The sequence below is a fragment of the Prunus avium genome, chromosome 8 (assembly GCF_965620075.1).
Source record: "Prunus avium chromosome 8, drPruAviu1.hap1.1, whole genome shotgun sequence".
Classification (NCBI taxonomy): domain Eukaryota; kingdom Viridiplantae; phylum Streptophyta; class Magnoliopsida; order Rosales; family Rosaceae; genus Prunus; species Prunus avium.
In genome coordinates, this window is record NC_142291.1 from 36,328,688 (window position 1) to 36,347,526 (window position 18,839).

Sequence of the window (18,839 nt, forward strand, 5' to 3'; positions counted from 1 at the left end):
AATAATCACAACTCGTTGTTCATTGTTTGAGTAGATCAATCCAAACTCAACCCCGAAATCAATCATAACTCATCATCACCATAATTTAAAGGAAAATTATGAAAAGTAGCCAAATTTCGTTTACCTTTTAAAGCTTATTTGTTTACATTGTTAGAATTTTATCGACCCGTCAGAGTTCGAGCACTTGTTGAATGGTTATTGTTTGTGCAAATAATCTCGCGGGAGAATATTCGCTTCTAGATCCTTCAACCTTCGATCTTCCTTCTCTCTCTTCCTCGATTTCTGTAAAAAAGACTGGAGTAAATAGACCACACCCGGGGGGTGTTGGCCAAAGGCCCTCCGATGCCTAAGTTAGTTCGAGTGTTTGTAGGAAAACAATAGCTAAGCAAAGGGTACGGAGTTGTATGGTGTAAACCGGGTGGCCGGAGCCGTGTGGAGAAAATATGGAGAGTGGAGAGTGGAGAGGGAGAGAGAGCTTCGGGTATTTTCTCGGGTTTTGGAGCTAGGTTTTGAAGTACCTTGAATGATGATTGAAGTCATCTATTTATAGGAGCCTCGGGGCTAGGGTTTCGTAGCCTCGGGGCTAGGGTTTCGTAGAGATTGAGTCGGACTTTGATAATATTTGAATTATCTCGTTAATTATAAGATAATATCCTATAATTAGGATATTATCCCTTTGATAAGATAATAACCAAATTATTAATATTATCTCATTAATTATAAGATAATATCCCTTTATCATGATAATATCCCAATTAATGATATTATCTTTATTAATTATGAGATAATACCATATAATTAAGATATTATCCTGATTAATCAATTATCCCAATAAATGGTTTAATTAATTAATTTAAGGGATAATCTTCTTTTCCACGTGGCGTGCTCTGATTGGAGACGAAAATATTTGCTCCCACAGTTATATTTAGAAATAATTAAAGAAAATTGACGAAATGGAACTTACATTTGTCACATCAACACGAAAAATAAGGTTCATATTCGCCACGTCAGAATTTAACATACCTACTAACGGTTTGTGTAATAGAGCATCTCATTTGTTGAGTTTTCGTAAGTTTGAGTATCAGATTGTAGGGTCTTCAAAGTTCATGTATGACTTTGTAACGACTCGAGGTTTTATGTAGTTGATCCAAAAAATATACATGATAGGGTTTATTTTGAAAAGGGCCTAAAATGCAAAGAAGAAGCCCATCCTTGTTTATCTCTATTTTAAGAGCCCGTTAATAGTCTCATCCAATTCAAGCCCATATCAACGTCATATGTAATCGGGCCGTTGACCCATTTGCCCATTGGCTAGCCCGCAGCAAGTTGTAACTTGTTACGATAAGGCAGAAAGCAGCAGATCAGACGAACCGCAACAACAGTACTAACTCAGTTGTTCGTCTCTCTGTTTTCACCATGCACTCCGTCGCCAATGGATTTGTCTTCGTGGTTCCGACGCAGCCTCTTAAGGAAGAGTGAAAAGACCAAAAACCCAGATCCCTCTGAGCAAACCCTCCTGCCCCGAAGTGAAGAAGAAGAGCAACTGGGAGTCACAGAGGAACTGATCGACCATGTCAAGTCTTTCACTTTAGACACTTTCAAGAATTTCCCTCTCCCAGGTATGTGAAAGGGAAGAGCTTTATGAATTTTTTGCTTGTTTCGGTTAAATTTGATATTGGGTTTTTTTGGGTTCATTTGGTTTTGGGTAAATAATAAAAATCTTAAGCTGGGTTTCTCTGCATACATTTGAATCTGTTCATCAGTGTGCATATATGGACAGTGGACTGTAATGGGTTGGGTTCTTTCTTTTCTTGTTGATGGAATTAAATGTTGTGCATTTAATTGGTTACTGTGCAGATGATGAGGGCGCTGACAATTCTCCTACAACTTCGAGCAACACTCAAAAAGATCTCTCTGAATGGCAGGAAAAACATGCCACTCTTGTGCTCTCAAAAGTGAAGGTTGAATTCTAGCTTCTTGTATTTGATATCAAATTCATAGTTCTAAAGTTGGTTTAACATGTAACTTTGTATATCAACAATTACCCTTTTAGAATCCTGCCCCCTGGCCTTAGAGGAATTTTCTCTAGCAACTAGCAATTTGAAATTACTTTCTAATTGGTTGGTGCCTTTGATTGTGTTAAGTTTTTAGTACGTAAAGGACTGGTTTTAGTCTCAGGAGCTCAGGAAATTGAATTAGACACTAAAAATGGGATTTTCCAGGCACCACAGCTAGATTGCTTATAAGTTATATAACTTGGAGCTGCATCATACAACCCTTTGCGAGCATAATTGCGGATCTTTCTTGTTTTTCAGGAACTTTCCCATCTGAGATATAAACTATGCCCGGGATACTTGAAGGAGCATCAATTTTGGAGAATATACTTTCTGCTTGTAAAGAAACAAGTGGCTGTGTAAGTATTTTATACGTTTCGGATTTTCACGTATTTTGCATCAGTGTTATTTAATAAGAGCACGGTTCTGAATGATTGATTAGTTGTTGAGAGGATTTAGGAGTATTCTTCTAAATGGTTTACTGTCACATAGTATTCTGTATGAGCGACAGGGCAGGAGGCTAGGTGATGAAATTCTACCTGATTTTTACACGAGTGTTTGGTCACCTACAGATTGCTCCTGATGGATCTCTAGCTCTTTTCCTCTTCCTATCATAAGGCCAGAAAAGAGTGATTAGAAAATTAATCAAGCATATATTATCAACTAATCTCAACACTATTGAAAACTCTACATCCAGTTGGCATTGGCTTAGTCAATCACATAGGCTGTGCACCTCCACCATTTGAATCTTCTAAAGAAAAGCAAACTAAGTTGGCGTATCGAAATTTGCTTTGTTGGGAATCAGATAGCACCAAGCTCATGATTTAGTCTGACATCCTAAGGCTTATAATGGATCTTGACTATCTTGGAAGTTTTTTGTTGACAACAGGATGATGTGTATGTAAAGGGTAATTTAAAAAGCATAATATGTTCCTGTCTTCTTTTTGAAAGATAGAGAACATCAATTTACGGATGCAAGCTAGAAATAGAGATGCATAAGAGTCCATGACTACATTTCTCCGGACATGTGTCGTTCTTCTTTTGAACAAGTTCCTCTAGATTATGTTTAGTGTCTGCATATTGGTCAACATGATAATGAGTTATCCCAACAAACATTCATGACTGAGTTTGTACCTTAACAAAAAATTCATTCAAGAATTAACGTGATAAGAAGACTGCTTTGGAATAATGAAAGTTGCTTTCTCGTACAACTATCTTTGGTTTGGACTTTTTTCTTTTCTTTTAATTATCGTTGTTAGCAACTTGGTTATCATTTTAAATTGCACACACTCATTAAACGTGGTTTCCTGATTTGATTATCAGATACGAGCTGCGTGCCATACAACTAGCGAGGCTGAAAGAAATGGCAGTGGAGAATGAGAAGTCTACAAATTCCATTGCATATGAAGTTGAAATGTCAGAGGCAAAGCAGGGAGCAAGCTTAGCCCTTCCAACTCCATAGCTTTATGCATTTCTTTTTAGGAGTAGGAATGTATTGGGTAGTCGACTGACTGATCCACTGAACAGAACGTATTGGAAAAATGTAGAATCGTTTATGCATTCTTTTTCTTTTTCTTTTTTTAATTGTGCAGACGAAATAGTAGTTTCTTAACGGCTTTCTTATTAGAGCTTCTCCAGTAAGGATTTTATGTTGAGATTGGTTAAAGATTTCTAATCTCAGTCATCCATTAGTAATGGGTTACATAATTCACATACATGTGATCCAATGGCTGAGTTTAGAAACTAGTCATCAACATAGTTTTATGTACTACATGCAAAATCATCACTGTCTTTGTTTGACTTTCCAATGGTTGATTCCTTTAAGAATTGTGGAGACCTTCTGAAGATGCGTCAGAGAGGCAATGTTCTTTTTGGATCTGATGAGGATATGTAATGTTTGAAATGGCATTGGGTCGGATTTGATATTATTCAACTATCTATAGATCTTTCGGGAGCTTCTATAAATTGCCCATAATAGCTTTGTAATTGATCAAATGGCTATTAAGGAGTCCCGTATTATAATTCTTGAGTTCACCTTTTTCTCTTTTACTACTTGGCTACCCTTACAAGTGGATTTCAAGTTTTTACTATACTGCCAAATTCACTGGCAAATGGCAACACCACCTTGCTCTCCGAGGCATATATTCTTTCAAGTACAAAACAAAGTGGTGCAAAATCGAAAAACCACGCATCCATTTGGACTCAATAGCAACAGCCAAAAACCTCACAAAATCACAAAATCTTCTACTTGTGATGAATTCACTGCAGAATCGTACCATGTCCCCATGTGAACTTAAAAGGAAAGAAATAAAACTCAACCCCCCACAACTGTCTCTATAGTATAAACATTCATGGCTTCATGCATGCTCAGTTCAGTAAATGCCCACTTGATTGACATACTGTTTAGCTGGGGCAGCTTTGGCACCACAAATTTAGAAGGGAGAAAATCGTTGATTCAACAAACTGAATGCCAAGGGATGTACGATTTGTTTTCTGTAGATTAGAGAAAGAAGAGAACCAATAAAAAATTCTTGGTTTGAATTTAACCAACCAATCCAACTGGCTCCATGGATCACTCCACACAAGAAGTTAAAGTAAGCAAAAGCAGAAAGCAATCTTACATATCTAACAAGGAAACAACCGAATCAGAAAGCTATGTCACATAAGATTCATTCACATACTTGGATGGAAACATCAACATCAAGGGCCATACCAAAGAGTGCAAGGTTATGATCAATTTAATTTAGTCATCAATAGAATGCGAGAAGGAAATGAGTTACATTTATTTCCAAAGAGCACATGCGCTCTTTTGAGTCATCCCTACCTAAATATAGACAAAGGTTAATTTCAGAGAAGAAAAGGTGAAAATCTAGCAATTAGATATACCCCCCCTTAAAAATGACACCGACATAGTCAGAAGTCACATAATCCATTCATGCGAAAGACCATCCACTCGTTTCCCCAATCTCTTCTCAAACGATCCCTTCATTCTTGATCTACGAATGTGGTTTTATACTCTAGGGGCTACTTTCATAGCTCTGTTATTAATCATCAAATGACGGTCATATCAGTTCCCTTGACATGGGCTTAAAAGGTTATTTAGGATGCTGCACCCGTTCATTCCCGGTGCTTCCTTCTAATGCTCAACAAGAAAACAACTGAGAGACTTGGTATCAGAACCTGAATGATATAGACTCTGCTTAGGGAATCACTTGCTCCCATTCATATCTTCCGGGAAGGGGTAAATCACTGGTGATGTCAAAGTTGTATCTGAGAAAATCCAACAAACAAATAAGAGGATTTCATGGTATTCGTGGGTGCATGTAGCCCTAATCTATCTGCACTACAGAATAAAACATAAACCAAAATCAGATAAAGTTAGTGCTGCAGTTTAAGTAACATACTTCTCAAGGAAAATTCTCTGTTGCTCCTGCTCATGTTTGGCAAAGAACTCCTCCATCTCAAGTGTCGTTGGGATATTTCTTTGCATATCATTTCCAACCCTCCGGTGAGTTGCAACAGAACTTGTCCGCCTTGTGGTGGAACCGGGGGTTCCAATAGCGTTTGACTCCCTTATGAAGCTGCATGGTGTGCTTTCTCTGGTGCTCCTGTATAGAAACATGACAAAAATCAATAATAACTCTGCAGCATTGCATCTAAACATTATTCACACATACAAAACACCCTTCATGTAAAATCTTATGCCAGCATTAGACTACACTCCCGACAAAACTATTATTACCCCACCCTCCTCCATCCTTCAGAAAGTATATTTCTTTTGTGTCCTTGATAAAAATATTATTCGCACACTTATAAGCATGACAACTTAAATAGTATCAAAAAGAGAAGAAAAAAAATAAGTGCATTGAATAAAACAAGCTCCATTTTGGCAGCGTATGCAATACAGAAAAAGCACGAGATCTGCAACTCTTTGTCATCTACTACTAACCCCAAAACTGAGTGTAAATCACTGAAACTAGGCCCCGTGAAAATGATATGTTATTGCTAACACAAATGAAGCGGAAGAGCTATTGATGTCAGTACTGCAAAAGATAATTTTATTTTTTCCTTACTTCATCATTATGGGCACGCCTGCTTTTCAGATATGCTATTTTGCAAATTAAACGAGAAATAACCCAGCCGGAGAAAATGGATTTTTACCCCGAATACCAACCAATAATTTTTCCCTCTTCTCGTACTAGTACTAACAGATGCAAACAATGTTTCTAGTTAATTACCAGGTTGATAAGCAACTTTGCAGGAGATCATTGAGGGCCTAAACTAAATTGACAATGGCCTCTAACGACGACCAAATTTCGACTTTGATACTAACTCTACATAGATAATGCACAAATATTAAACAGCAATGAATATGGAAAAGTAGCATTTTTTGTTTTTTTTTGTTTAAATTTTTTATGAGCAAAAGTTTAGGGGGAGGGGATGCTACCCCATCCCAAGGCTATGCATACCAAGGCTTCTTTGAGGACTTACAAAGGGGGTCTTAGCCTCTTTTTTTATTTTTACAAATTACCCACCAAAAAAGATTGTCGGCAGAGGGACTCTAACCTAGGCCTTATAGTGAAGAGAACGATTCTTACTAGCTCAACCAACCCTCATTGGCTATTTTTTGAATTATTCTTTAAAATGGAGCTTGATAGTAACTCTACATAGATAATGCACAAATATTAATTTGCAATTAATATGGAAAAGTAGCCTTTTTGAATAATTCATTGAAGCACCTCACGTGTCACAAACATCACTAGCCTTTTTATGATAGCATTAATGCATCAAATGAAGGTGAAAACACAGAAGTCAATCAAATAGTAGGACACCCCAATGGCCGAGTTCAATTTATATATGTTTGTGGTGGTCTAGTACCTCGAAAAACACACAGAAAACACAAAAATCAGATGACAATGTAAATATCCCATCTTCTTATGTTCTTGCAGTAGCATAGTAGTCTAGCTTAAAAAGAGAAGGGAAATGACAACACATAAAACAACCACTGAAAAATACAAACCACGAAAAGCAAATGACTGTGACTGTGTGACCCAAAAGCCAAAGCAAAAAACGTTTCAAGGGTACACCACAAGGTGTCAAAAACACAACCCGTTTCATGAGAGGGAAGAGGTCAAGGGAAATTCACATTTTCATGTATGAAAAGAAGCCCATATCTTTTCTTTCGTGTTTTTTTTCTTGAAATTTATTATAAAAATAGAACCCAACAATAAAAGTAAACGCAAAAAGTAACCAAAAATTATTATATTGACACAAACTTTTCTTTTCAATTTCGAGAAATGCTGACACAGTTAACCCCACCATCACTAACAATTGCAGAAAATCATATTTCATAAACAAGAGGCAAAAGGAGACAGTGAAAACTACAGAGCCATTCTTCAAAAATGAAAAAACAAACCTCACACAAAGAAGCAAAATTTACCTGTCTCTGGCTTCAAACTCCAAGTTGTTTTCCCCAAACGACGCCTCTACGCCCACATCGCTACCATACTCTGCTTCATTTCCAAAATTACCAAAACACCCTTCCCCCTCCTCCTCCTTTCTCTCAACGAACTCAGCCCAGCCAGAGTCCAACGACGAGCCCACACTCAACCTCGAATTGGGCCTCGAATCCATGGCCCTTCTTCGGCTTTCTCCACAACACCCTCTGGGCTTCTCCAAGGGCTCAGCTTCGCTCTGGCTCTGCATCTTGGCGATGTCGTTTCGCAATGGGGGTTTCTCGAGACGGCGGCTCCTGAGCTGGAGATAGAACAAGGAGGAGGTATCTGGGTCGGGTTCCACAGAGGGCGATTGGTTCTGGTTCTCTTGCTTCTGTTGTTGCTGGAGTTTTTGGAGGGCTAGGGTTTTGGCTCTGGTTCGAACGCCGAGAGAGGACTGCGGGGAAACGGAGACCTCCATCACGGCGACGTCACCTGAGATTTTAGATTTCTTCATGTACTTCCCCATCTCTCTCGGCCTAGGGCCTCTATCTCTCAGTCAAATTTCTTTCTTCCTCTGTTTTTGTTGTTGTTGTTGGGTTTTAAGGTTGGATTGAATGAGAGCGACTGTGAAAGCGGTGACGAAAGAGAAGCGTAGGAGAGAGAGAGAGAGAGAGAGAGAAGGTTTTGGGGGGAGAAGACTGAAATGAGAGGGAAAGAGGGTAGAAAAGTTAGGGTTGGGGTTTAGGGAACAGTGGTACTTTATATCTTCATTCTCGTCGTATTTTCATTATTTACCCCTTCCCTCTTAAATTATTTTTTGTGGACCCATTTCTATTTTCTCTATTTTCTTTTTTATCTTTTATAAATAAATAAAAATGAATTTTTTTATAAAAAGTTTATTAATTAAAAACAAAAATATTATCTTAATAAAATTTCATATAAAGATTTTAGCTTTTTCACTAACAAAAAAACCCTAAAAAACCCAGTTGTTATGGATTTGCATGCAATTTTATTAATTTCATATAGAAATTATGGGTTTTAAAGGGGATATTAAATCTTTTTGTTTTTGTTTTATTTTTTGAGGATCTTTCATATTGAGAGGGTCGATGAAACATAAAAAAATTCAATTGAATATTAAAAAAAAAAATAACAAACAAACAAGGAGGTAATAAGGGTGAGTATTTGAAACCTATATTTTCCTCTCTTTTTTCTCTATTCTATATATTTTCATAAGCTGAAGTTCAATTAATGTTTAATCCAACTAAAATTTCCTTATATTCGATAAGAAAAATAAATGTTACTAATTCAAGGAGACAACTTATTCAAGTGAAAACTAATTCAAAGTCTTCCACTTTGAATTGGACGAAGTTGTACAAAGTCTTTAAAGTCTCTCAAGTCTTCAATTATGGAAGTAGTAAAGGAATTTTCTCCTGCTTAATTAATGGAGATGGGAGTTTAGGATTACATCAATATGCTTTGTTGACTATAAAACTCCAAGCCATTCGCAAATTACATTAACCAGTAATTTGTTAGGATTCAATATCCTATGTTCGAAAACTAGTCTATATCGAAATGGTTTATAAACTACGTGACTCGTTTATTTTTCATAACTCGAGTTTATAAGAGCAAGATCTACTCATGAACTCGTAGCAATTTGGTATCAGCCAAGGCTACGTGAGAGTGTGAGCACCATCCTTGCAAGCAAGTTTTGTAAGTTAAAAAACAAAAACCAAAATTTGTGAAAGCAATATGGAAATTAATTAGACACCAAAACCAAGACATACAAAGTCAAACAGATGGCGGTGAAAAAAATTATATGCCATACAGCATTTTGGCATTTAAGACTATGACTTCTTGCATTGCATTAATCAAGTAAACAGTAATTAGTTGAAAGTTTAACATCCCACTAAGCAAGAGTATTTTTGTATTATTTCATTTTAAAATGGGATAACTCAATGAAAAAGGTTTTTGATCAATGGTTTAAGGTTCGAATCTCTATGACACTTTGTTAATGCATGTGAGAAAATATCGCTTGTGTCAAAATACTCTTATAAATATCCAATTAAGAAACTGAAATAAAAAAAATTTCAATCCTTTTCGTTGTTCATACAAATTTCGAAGAAGAGCCGATGTTTAGAAAGAAGGGTAGGTAAAGGTTGGTGATGTGGACTAATAATTTATGCCTACCTATCTACTTGATTTAAATTCCAATTTAGATAAATATATATATATTTTTCTTAAGCATGTCAAAACTTTGTTTTGGGGGTTAGTCAAATTTCAATCTGAGATTAAGGCAGATTTGATGTGTGAATTTGAAAGAAGTTGGCTTGTTTCCCCAACCTAAAACAAAATCATTACCATTAAATAAAAAAAACAAAACAAAAAACAAAATCATTACAAACTTTCACTTCTGAGAGTTTCTTGAAATGCTCAAAAAAGTATTTAACATGATGATGTTGATTTGGCATTGGCTTTATGCCTTTGATTTAGATTAATATATTAAACTTTTCCCCCGAATTTATGGCTTTTCAGTTTTTAGTACAAAAAATTGTGTGTTTAAGCGCAAACACCAATACCATCAACCTGAATTTAATTCCTTAAAATTGTAGTACCGGCATCGTAATGGAATCTTTTTATTTCCCGCCAAAACGCTGTCATCTTATTGGTGCAATCAGAATGCAGCTACCCGTCCACCTCACAATCAAATGCCAATTTATTTTTTTGACTTACTTTTTTTAAAAAAAAATTTTAAAAAATTTAAGAAGAGAAGCTAATGCAGAATCAAATTATTGAAAGACCCCACCCGCCAACACTTTCATATTGAACACACTTCTTACTTTTATCCACACAAATTTTGGTAGTTATTTGCTTACAAATAAATGATTGTCGATCGTTAATATATGCGAATTCTTTACATAGCAATGATATATAGTCGTTTACATATATATTAGAGCTACGGAAGCAAAGCTCTTGAAATTTGAACTAAGATAACAAAACAAAATGTGGAAAGAGTTGGAGGGTAAAATATGAAAGGTTGTAAATTTTATTTGTATTTTTTTCAACTTGAAAATCCAACGAATGCCATATTTTTAGGTCATTTCAAAGACCAACAATCTATTAGACAATATTATATGAGATCACCTGTTATGTGACATTCGTGAGTGAATTGTAAATGCATATGAATCCTACAATTGCTCTCACATGCATCAACGATTAGAACTAAGTGATGCGCCAACACCCGTTATCGACCCTAAGCATTCCCCTAAGTAGCACACGTGGAAGCTAATGGAATTTAATTGTTCCCCAAGACCCTTTAAACTAGTATTTGTTCAAACTTCCAAGGGGAATCTCCTAAAAACCCCAAACCAGAATAGTCCATGATGACACAAATTTCACAGCGTCCGTTCCCTCTGATTTTTAACCTTTTTTTTCACCGGGCTCTGTTATTCTTGCCCTAGGGGGGCCAACTGCCGTACAGGTGGCCAACGTGTGGACTGCGCTACCCAATCATCACTCCCTCTCTCACTCACATCTCCAAAACTATTTTCAATCGTTTTTTGACGTCCTCCCGCTTCTCTCTCTCTCTCTCTCTCTCTCTCTTCAGGTGCCCATTTTGCCTTTCATTCATCACGGGTGTAAAATATCGCGTGATATGTAACCCAGAAAAGATAAAATAAAAGATCGCGTGATATCACCTCTTGCGTAAATCGCGGTTTCCGAGGAGGCTGGTGGTGACAGTCGGAGGAGCAATCACGCACTGACACTCAGCAACTACAGTGACCCTCCCAGCCAATCAGCGGGCAAGTGGCCCTTCCTTCTCACGGGTCCCTTGTTTCTATCACTGACACGTAATTTCAACGGGCTCCGTCGGTAGATGTTTTGCCCGACCTGTAGCCACTCATTCAACTTAGAGCAAGTCCAGCGAGGGGCTGAGCCCAAGGCTGGGGGGAAGGCAAAAAAACGAAGCTCCAGCAGTTAGCCTAAGCCCGGGCAACCTGGGGGTCCCACCAACTCGGGCTGGCCCGAAGGCTAATTCAGCCTGAGGTCCAACTCGCGGGTTGGGTGACGTCAGTGCTACAGTGATTGTGCTACAGTGCTCACGCTATCGTGCCGTTAAAGTCCACGTGTCGCGCTCTGATCAGATTTTTTACTCCAATCCAATGGCAACCAATTTTTGTGCAATAAAAAAATGAAAAAAAATTGAATTTTTTTAATAAAAAATTACTGATTTTTTTTTCTTCTATAAATGCCAAAATTTTATCCGATTTAGATATGAAATTTATAATAAATATTGACACATACGAACCCGGAAATCTTATCCGAAAATATTATCCAAATTAATTATTGAGGTAAAAAAATTTGTGAAAAAAATAAAAAAAATGAATAGTAATTGCCCTTAGCTATGGCAACGGGTGAAAACACAAAAAATACTATTTGCAAGGGCAACCACTATTCACGTGAATAGTGGCTGCCCTAACCCCCCCCCCTTGCCATGGCAAGAGGCAAATGGGTGGAGTTGCTCTTATGGGCCTTCTCTTCTAGTGCATTTAAAAAAAAATTATGTTAGTAATTCAAGTGATTAAAAACAGTTATTGTAATGGATGATTAGTTCGGAGTGACTCGACCTCGTTTAGTTTGTGTTAAGTAGTTGTGGTGTTAGTTTGGGGTTCTTAACCCCAGCTCATTAAAAAAAACCTATTATCCTTGAAAACTAAATTTGTTTGAAGAGTCGGCCATGATGTCGTGTGTTCGAATCCCTTCCCCAATAACACAAAATTTTGAAACCAATTACTGTCGTTTTTGTTGGACTACAACTACAAATTTCATCTAGTTGCATAAATTTATATACACTTACAAGAAAAATACACTTTCTAAATGCATACATATGAACGAATGTTGTACAGACCAACCAAAGTTCTAAAACTGTACAATCAATCTTCTTGATATGAACCCTAAACCGAAATTTAGGGGGTGTATTTAATTTAGATTTTAAAAGATTTTAAAGAAGTTTAAAAGTTTAGGTGTATTCAATTACGATTTTATAGAAGTCTATTCAATTCTTGGTGTATTCAATTCAGACTTTTTAAACTCCATTCAAATTTGGATGTATTCAATCACAACTTTAAAAGACTTCATAAAAGTTTGGGTGTATTCAAAAACTCTTTGATTTGCGTTGTTCTATAAACCATATCTATCGTGAGCAGAATTTTGCTTCTGATGCTTTGTCTGCTAGGAGCATTGATTTTAGTCCTGGGACTCATCTCTATGAGACGGTTCTGACTTCCTAAAGGATATTTTGTTGCTACTTAGGTGTTGCTGTGCTAGGCTTTTAGCCTCCCTTGTTATCAAAAAAAAAAAAACATTGATTTTAAAGGAAATACGAAAAGTGGTGGATTTCATTTGATAATTGACTAATTTTAGACCATGACAAATATTTGCTTCCCCCCAGAGATTTTGATAAATATATTATTTTTATTTTTAAGATATGATTTCACCACTTCTACTACCACCATCTTATCATGACTATCACCATATTCGCTGCCACCTCCACCACCACCCACCACCGTCGCCACTACCAGCCCCACCATCACCCCCATCGTCACCACCACCACCGCCAGCACCATCACCATCACTGCACCGCCACCACCCTTACCCCCACCTCCACCACCACCCCCACTATCAGCTCCACCATCACCACTGCCAGCATCACCAACATCACTGCCACTTCCACCTCCACCACCACCACCATCACTATCACCCTAACCTCCTCTACCACCTCACTCCCACCGCCACCACCACTACCACCTCCACCTCCTCCACAACTACCTCCCCCACAAACCACCATTGCCACCGTCATCACCATCACCACCACCGCCATCGCTATAAATTCCATTAAAATCAATAATAAAATTCTAACAAACTCAGTTAAAATCTATACACGAATTCAGTCAAAATCTATGTGGAGTTTGTAGAATTCAATCAAACTCAATTAAATTAAACTCCATCAACTTTATAACTCTTTTAAAATCATTTAAAATTTAAATTGAATACACCCTCCTTAATACTTGGGAAGCATAGCATTTTCAACATACATTACTGTATTCCAAAACTCTACATTTAAATACATAACTACTAAGCTGCGGTTTTGCTGGTTTTAATCATTTCTCAATCTGAGGTTAAAGACTCATCTTGTTCATCTCCACTACTAGTGGAGGGAGCATGGGCAGCTGATCTATTCTCGGCATCTTCCTGAGCATCAGGAGAAATGGTTCCTTCTGAACTAATACTAGCGATAATGAGAGCAAGAGAAATATCATCTAAGTCTCCGATCACTAGCTTTAACTGATTACGAATCGAGTCCTTGCGTACAAGCTTAAACCTGTGTTCCGGTGTATGCTGCTGATTAAATCGACCTGGAAGCTTAGAATTGGTGTTATAACAATGGCTGCAAAGGTCGAATCCTTTTTTCTCGAAACAATCTAAGCAATTGTATCTATCCCCAATGATGGGATACATCTGCAGACAAAAACCAAGATGTTACTGAGCTGCGTAAACTTTATATACGGTGACAATGAGCAGGAAAAAACAGAAGAGAAAGACTGATCTAATCAACCTCCCATTTTACGCAAACGTAAAGCAAATATAAATGAAAATGTCTAAGTACTTCCACGAGAATTGAAATGTTATAAGATCAATTTTTTTTTTCCAAGAAATGTTATAAGATCATTGGATCTTATATTTAGCACAATGTCAAAGTTGCAGTCTGCAGTGAGAATATTATGCCCACTCACACGCTTAACATAACAGAAAATGAATTAATACATATTTTAGTCCAAACAGTTTTAGCATGTATCAACATCTCGTCCAAAAGATTGGTTTAATGTTTAAATATCCACATTGCATCGTCACAAACACATGAACAATAAAGAGAAAAAGATGTTTTGAAAATGTATTGAGCAGACATGTCATGCCACTAAATCGAAGCATAAATGTTCAGGGAAAGGGAGGGTTAGAAATTTACCCCACAAGAATCACAACCAAATCTTATGTGAACTGGGTCAGACCATGATGATAACTTCTTTCTTTGCGTATCAGCTTTTGTTGCACCTGCGAGGATACACCAACAATATGACTGGTAAATGTAAGATATGACGAATTCACACCATAGCACTACAGCAGTATAGCAAATAAGCTCAATCATAAGATATATATCAGCAACATCAAACCCAGGTACAATTTTTGTGTATCATTCTACGGTTCATACTAAGGCGAAAGTGACAAAAGCAATTTAGTTTCTGAGGTATTTTATAATTGCAAGCCTTGATTAAACAAGTTGGAAACCTTTTATGCATTATTGCTTGTTGTGCAGTGAAGGTCAAAAATCTTCCATTAATCATATTTATAGGTTTGTAATTTAGCTTTGTTAGTGAAATAACCATCCAAGAAAAGTAGCAACCTATGTAAATTGATGTAATACTTCCAATCGGGTAGCAAATAAGATTTTGAGAGGTTATTCATAAACTACATGCTATCAGTATTATTGATGCAACTCTAAGCCTAGGATGCCAAAGGAATACTAGGGGCAAAGCTTATAAACTCTTCTTCATCTATTTTCAAATGCTATACTAAATTAAATTTAAATTAAACTGCACAAGTACTACGAATCACGTGTAACCGATGCATGATTCTATATCAAATAAACTTAATCATCAGAATCAAATGGAATTGAGCATTATTGGACTTACAGGCATTTGGGTTCTCATGCTGCGAATCAGCTTGTTTAAGCTGTACAGCAGCTCTTCTAAGTGCATATTCTTTTGGAAATTGCTCCTCCAGAAAGTGTCCAAGCACCAAACAAACTTTTGGAAATCCTGATGGATGAGAACTTTGACAATCGTTACATCTAAGCATCTGTTCATCTGGTTTAACAATGCAACTTTCACAATATACTGTACAGTGATAAAAAAAAATGAATATTAGAATAACTGCACACACCAATTCAGAACAGAGGACTGAAACCTGATAACATATAATAAATTTGAGTGTTAAACGTACCGTGGCCACAGTTAAGAACCACAGGATGAAACAACAGTTGCTTGCATGCGGCACATATCACATCAGCAACTGAAATCCAGTCGCCACTCCTGCTATCCGTGTTTAACACGGAATTCTTTTCTTCATCAGTAACATTCCCAATTCCCTCATAATCTCCACCATGGGTTTGCTTAGGACCAGCTGTGTCATTATTCTGAATATGCAAGTCTTGACTAGCTTGTGAGCTGCATCCATGTGCATTTAACTGCGGCGAGAAGCAGCCACTTCTCTTCTCTTCCTCTGCAAATTCAAAGGTAACAATAAACGCAATCAGAATTTTATGAAAACTGAACAAAGTGAAAGCAAATATGATCGTTAGTTAGAACAATTGAAGCCACGAAGAATAAAACAAGATAATAAGAAGAAGTTTAGGGCATGTTTACGTATCAGTAATGGGTATGGGAGGAAAGGGAATGATTTCCATTCCTGCCTTCCCCTGCATTTACTTGCAATCAGGAATGAAAAAATAAGTGGCCTCCACCTCAAAATCCGTAATCACATCCCCTCAAAATTGGGTATCAGATCACCTAGGGGGGAGTAGTCGATACGATTCCCATTCTTGTTTTCTCTTAATAACTTCCAAAAATACTTTTACTACTTTACCATAATTCCAAAACACCCCAAACCCTAAAAAAAATAAAAACTCATGCCAAGAAGTTCCAAGACGCTCCAACTTCTTTTTCACGTTATCGTTGCAAACACAACCTCTCATAAGCAGCAACAATGCCCTGTGCTATGTAAATCATTCTATCTATCTATCTTCTTCTTCTATCTTCTGTCTTCACATTCATCACAAAACATAGTACGGTCATAGATAAAGATTTTTGTGGAGATTATATATCTCTTTTTTTGGTAGTATGAAGATTATGCAAGTCATTATTATTTGATTGTTTACTAGTTATGTACGTGAAAGATATATATTTATTGGAGTTTATTTTTTCGTTTGAAATTGGCTCTTGACAAATGTGTTATTAACATTATCATTGAACTGGCCTCTTGTTCATCTTGTTCAACATATTGATTCCTCATGTTTACACCGCCTTACTAGTTTGCTACCGGATTAGTTTGGTCTCCTTAGCCAATTTGAGAATTATATATGTGCTGTGGTGAAAATGTACAGGGCATTTTAGTAATCAGATTAATTTGGATTCTGATTCATGAAAATTAGTAAACAATAACAATGGGAATCAACCCCATTCCTTTGCTAATTCCATATGTTTAGTAAACAGCTTAATGGGAATGATTCTTCCCATACCGATTCAGTAGTTCCCCGATTCCTAAATTCTCTGATTCCTTACTTTCTCCATTACTGATACGTAAACATGCCCTTAATGGGGATAAAAAGATGAAGCAGAGCATACCAAGAATTTGCAATTCCCTTCTCTTATAGGCAACAGGGTACTTCTTGAGTAGCAAAAAATGAAGCATTTGACAGATGGTTGGAAAATGATTATACTCATGCCTACAAAGCGGACATTGAGATTGGCCTAGACTGCTCATCGATCTATGCACACACCAGAAACACGAAACGTGACCACAAGCTGCAACCCACAATGAAAATACATAAACAAAAACAATCAAATGAACATTTGATGATAAGATATATGTGAGTTTGCGGTAGCCCTAGACTTGGGTGTTTGTGTGTGTTGTTGGTGACTCATGTTCATGAAATTTAAGCAACCAAGTATGCCGACTTACAGATCACTATAGGCTTGTAAAGAAGATCCCTGCACCGTCCAAAAAACAAAATTGCACAGAAATCAGCATAAGCAAACGCAATTGTATTTACACAGCAAATTGCTCAGAATTCAGAGAGTGTATAGATTTGGGATACTTACAAACAAACGCAGCAGATGAAGGAATCGGAGATTTCCTCCTGTTCAACGCCGAGTGAAATTTGATTGTCGTCCATTGAAAGCTTCTGGTCTATATTTGGTGGATAGCGCTGCGAAACCCTAGAGTTGGTAGAGAGAGACAGAGAGACAGAGAGAAGCAGAGGAGGCAATGAAGGTGTGAAGATTCTACACACAGAGATTTGTTAGCTTCCTCTATTAAACGTCACGTCTAAAATATGGCGGTAACTAATTAGTTCGAAGCCGTGTTTGTTGTTGTGGACGTGCTCCGTGTACCCATAAAACGGTGGCTGTTCTTGTCATATACAACTGGTATTCGGGGGATCGAAGATCAGTTGTTTACAACAATTGTATGCAATGCTATTTAGACATGTGTTAAAAAATGCACGCGCATCGAATGCCTAAATTGTTACAAGAGACCATATACTCATATTTGATTGATACACCGTGTCATAGGGAAGGTGATAGCTTGCAATTATTTTTTAGTAAATATCACAAGGTGTCTCCACACCTGAAGGGTGGGATTAATCCCCACTCGGAATTCGGCTTGCTTCTGACCACAAAGTGCTTCAAACGATTTTTGAACCCCTGCCATTAAGGCACTAGGTAGCTCGCCAGTTGAAGAATCCCCACTCGGAATTCGGCTTGCTCCTGATCACAAAATGCTTCAAACGGTTTTTGAACCCCTGCCATTAAGGCACTAGGTAGCTCGCCAGTTGAAGGTGACAGTTTGCCAACTGCACCACACCTTGTGGTTACAGAGGTTGCAATTTTGAATTGGGCTATATTGTCAAAATTCTTGCATACAACTGTTGTGTATAACTTCATTATTGTAAAAAGCATCTAACGGTAAATTAGGGTTAAATGCGTGAAAGGAGTTGTATGTAACAATAGTGTTCAAGGTTATTTTGCCGTGTTAGGCATGCACGTGCACGGAACTCGATTTATTGATGTTATTTGTCCCCATAGTTTTGTGTAAATTTTAGATAAAGATAAGAAATTAAGATGCACGTGCTGTAGAAAAAGTCTTGAGCACGAGGGAATCCGTGTTAAGAAAAATTTAGACAGAGAAGAAAAGTAATTTGAGATTCTTACGTCTAATCTAAGCTATGATTGGTAACAAGAGATAACGGTCTCATTTCAATCGCGATTCGCAACCCCACCACAAAGACATAACATCACCATCGAAGTTGACATGACACCTATCTACGTCGACGTTGTCTTGTTGCCATGTTTTATTTTTTATTATTTAAAAATTTATTTTTCATTTTGTCTGATCTTGTAGCCTCAGACAGAAAGAAAAAAAAAACAGGATCTTGTAGTCATCCTTGCTTTTGTATTCAACCACATTTGAAGGAACATGCATCATTGGATAATCTTACAAACAGTAAAATAAAAAT

General features: G+C 37.2%; 3 protein-coding genes across 3 annotated transcripts; 1 reads left to right on the forward strand and 2 right to left on the reverse strand.

The window, feature by feature from the left end:
• The first annotated feature begins 1,363 nt into the window (after positions 1-1,363).
• On the forward strand, positions 1,364-3,687 carry LOC110770679 (BSD domain-containing protein). The gene is made up of 4 exons (XM_021974880.2): positions 1,364-1,619; positions 1,858-1,961; positions 2,316-2,413; positions 3,378-3,687. The coding sequence occupies exons 1-4, from the start codon at positions 1,433-1,435 to the stop codon at positions 3,514-3,516; spliced, it is 528 nt and encodes a 175-aa protein (XP_021830572.2). The 5' UTR covers positions 1,364-1,432; the 3' UTR covers positions 3,517-3,687.
• Positions 3,688-4,771: 1,084 nt separating this feature from the next.
• On the reverse strand, positions 4,772-8,233 carry LOC110770711 (cyclin-dependent kinase inhibitor 3). Its single transcript, XM_021974916.2, has 3 exons — positions 7,495-8,233; positions 5,459-5,662; positions 4,772-5,324 (listed from the first exon to the last, which is right to left on the reverse strand). The coding sequence occupies exons 1-3, from the start codon at positions 8,016-8,018 to the stop codon at positions 5,255-5,257; spliced, it is 798 nt and encodes a 265-aa protein (XP_021830608.1). The 5' UTR covers positions 8,019-8,233; the 3' UTR covers positions 4,772-5,254.
• A 5,248-nt stretch (positions 8,234-13,481) lies between these two features.
• Positions 13,482-17,789, reverse strand: PRT1 (proteolysis 1). Its single transcript, XM_021974878.2, has 7 exons — positions 17,425-17,789; positions 17,285-17,313; positions 16,948-17,127; positions 15,548-15,826; positions 15,238-15,441; positions 14,514-14,599; positions 13,482-14,008 (listed from the first exon to the last, which is right to left on the reverse strand). The coding sequence occupies exons 1-7, from the start codon at positions 17,496-17,498 to the stop codon at positions 13,658-13,660; spliced, it is 1,203 nt and encodes a 400-aa protein (XP_021830570.2). The 5' UTR covers positions 17,499-17,789; the 3' UTR covers positions 13,482-13,657.
• Positions 17,790-18,839: the final 1,050 nt, after the last annotated feature.

Bases quoted from the DNA above. Each gene is read 5' to 3' on its own strand.
- PRT1 (XM_021974878.2), bottom strand. From the start codon at position 17,498: ATGGACGACAATCAAATTTCACTCGGCGTTGAACAGGAGGAAATCTCC. The intron at 15,827-16,947 runs GTATGCTCTGCT...TTGAATTTGCAG, and splicing joins AAGGGAATTGCAAATTCTTG to AGGAAGAGAAGAGAAGTGGC. The intron at 15,442-15,547 runs GTACGTTTAACA...ATCACTGTACAG, and splicing joins GGTTCTTAACTGTGGCCACG to TATATTGTGAAAGTTGCATT.
- LOC110770679 (XM_021974880.2), top strand. From the start codon at position 1,433: ATGGATTTGTCTTCGTGGTTCCGACGCAGCCTCTTAAGGAAGAGTGAA. The intron at 1,962-2,315 runs GTTGAATTCTAG...CTTGTTTTTCAG, and splicing joins TTGTGCTCTCAAAAGTGAAG to GAACTTTCCCATCTGAGATA. The intron at 2,414-3,377 runs GTAAGTATTTTA...TTTGATTATCAG, and splicing joins GTAAAGAAACAAGTGGCTGT to ATACGAGCTGCGTGCCATAC.
- LOC110770711 (XM_021974916.2), bottom strand. From the start codon at position 8,018: ATGGGGAAGTACATGAAGAAATCTAAAATCTCAGGTGACGTCGCCGTG. The intron at 5,663-7,494 runs GTAAATTTTGCT...GTTTCTATACAG, and splicing joins GAGTTTGAAGCCAGAGACAG to GAGCACCAGAGAAAGCACAC. The intron at 5,325-5,458 runs GTATGTTACTTA...GGATTTTCTCAG, and splicing joins CAGAGAATTTTCCTTGAGAA to ATACAACTTTGACATCACCA.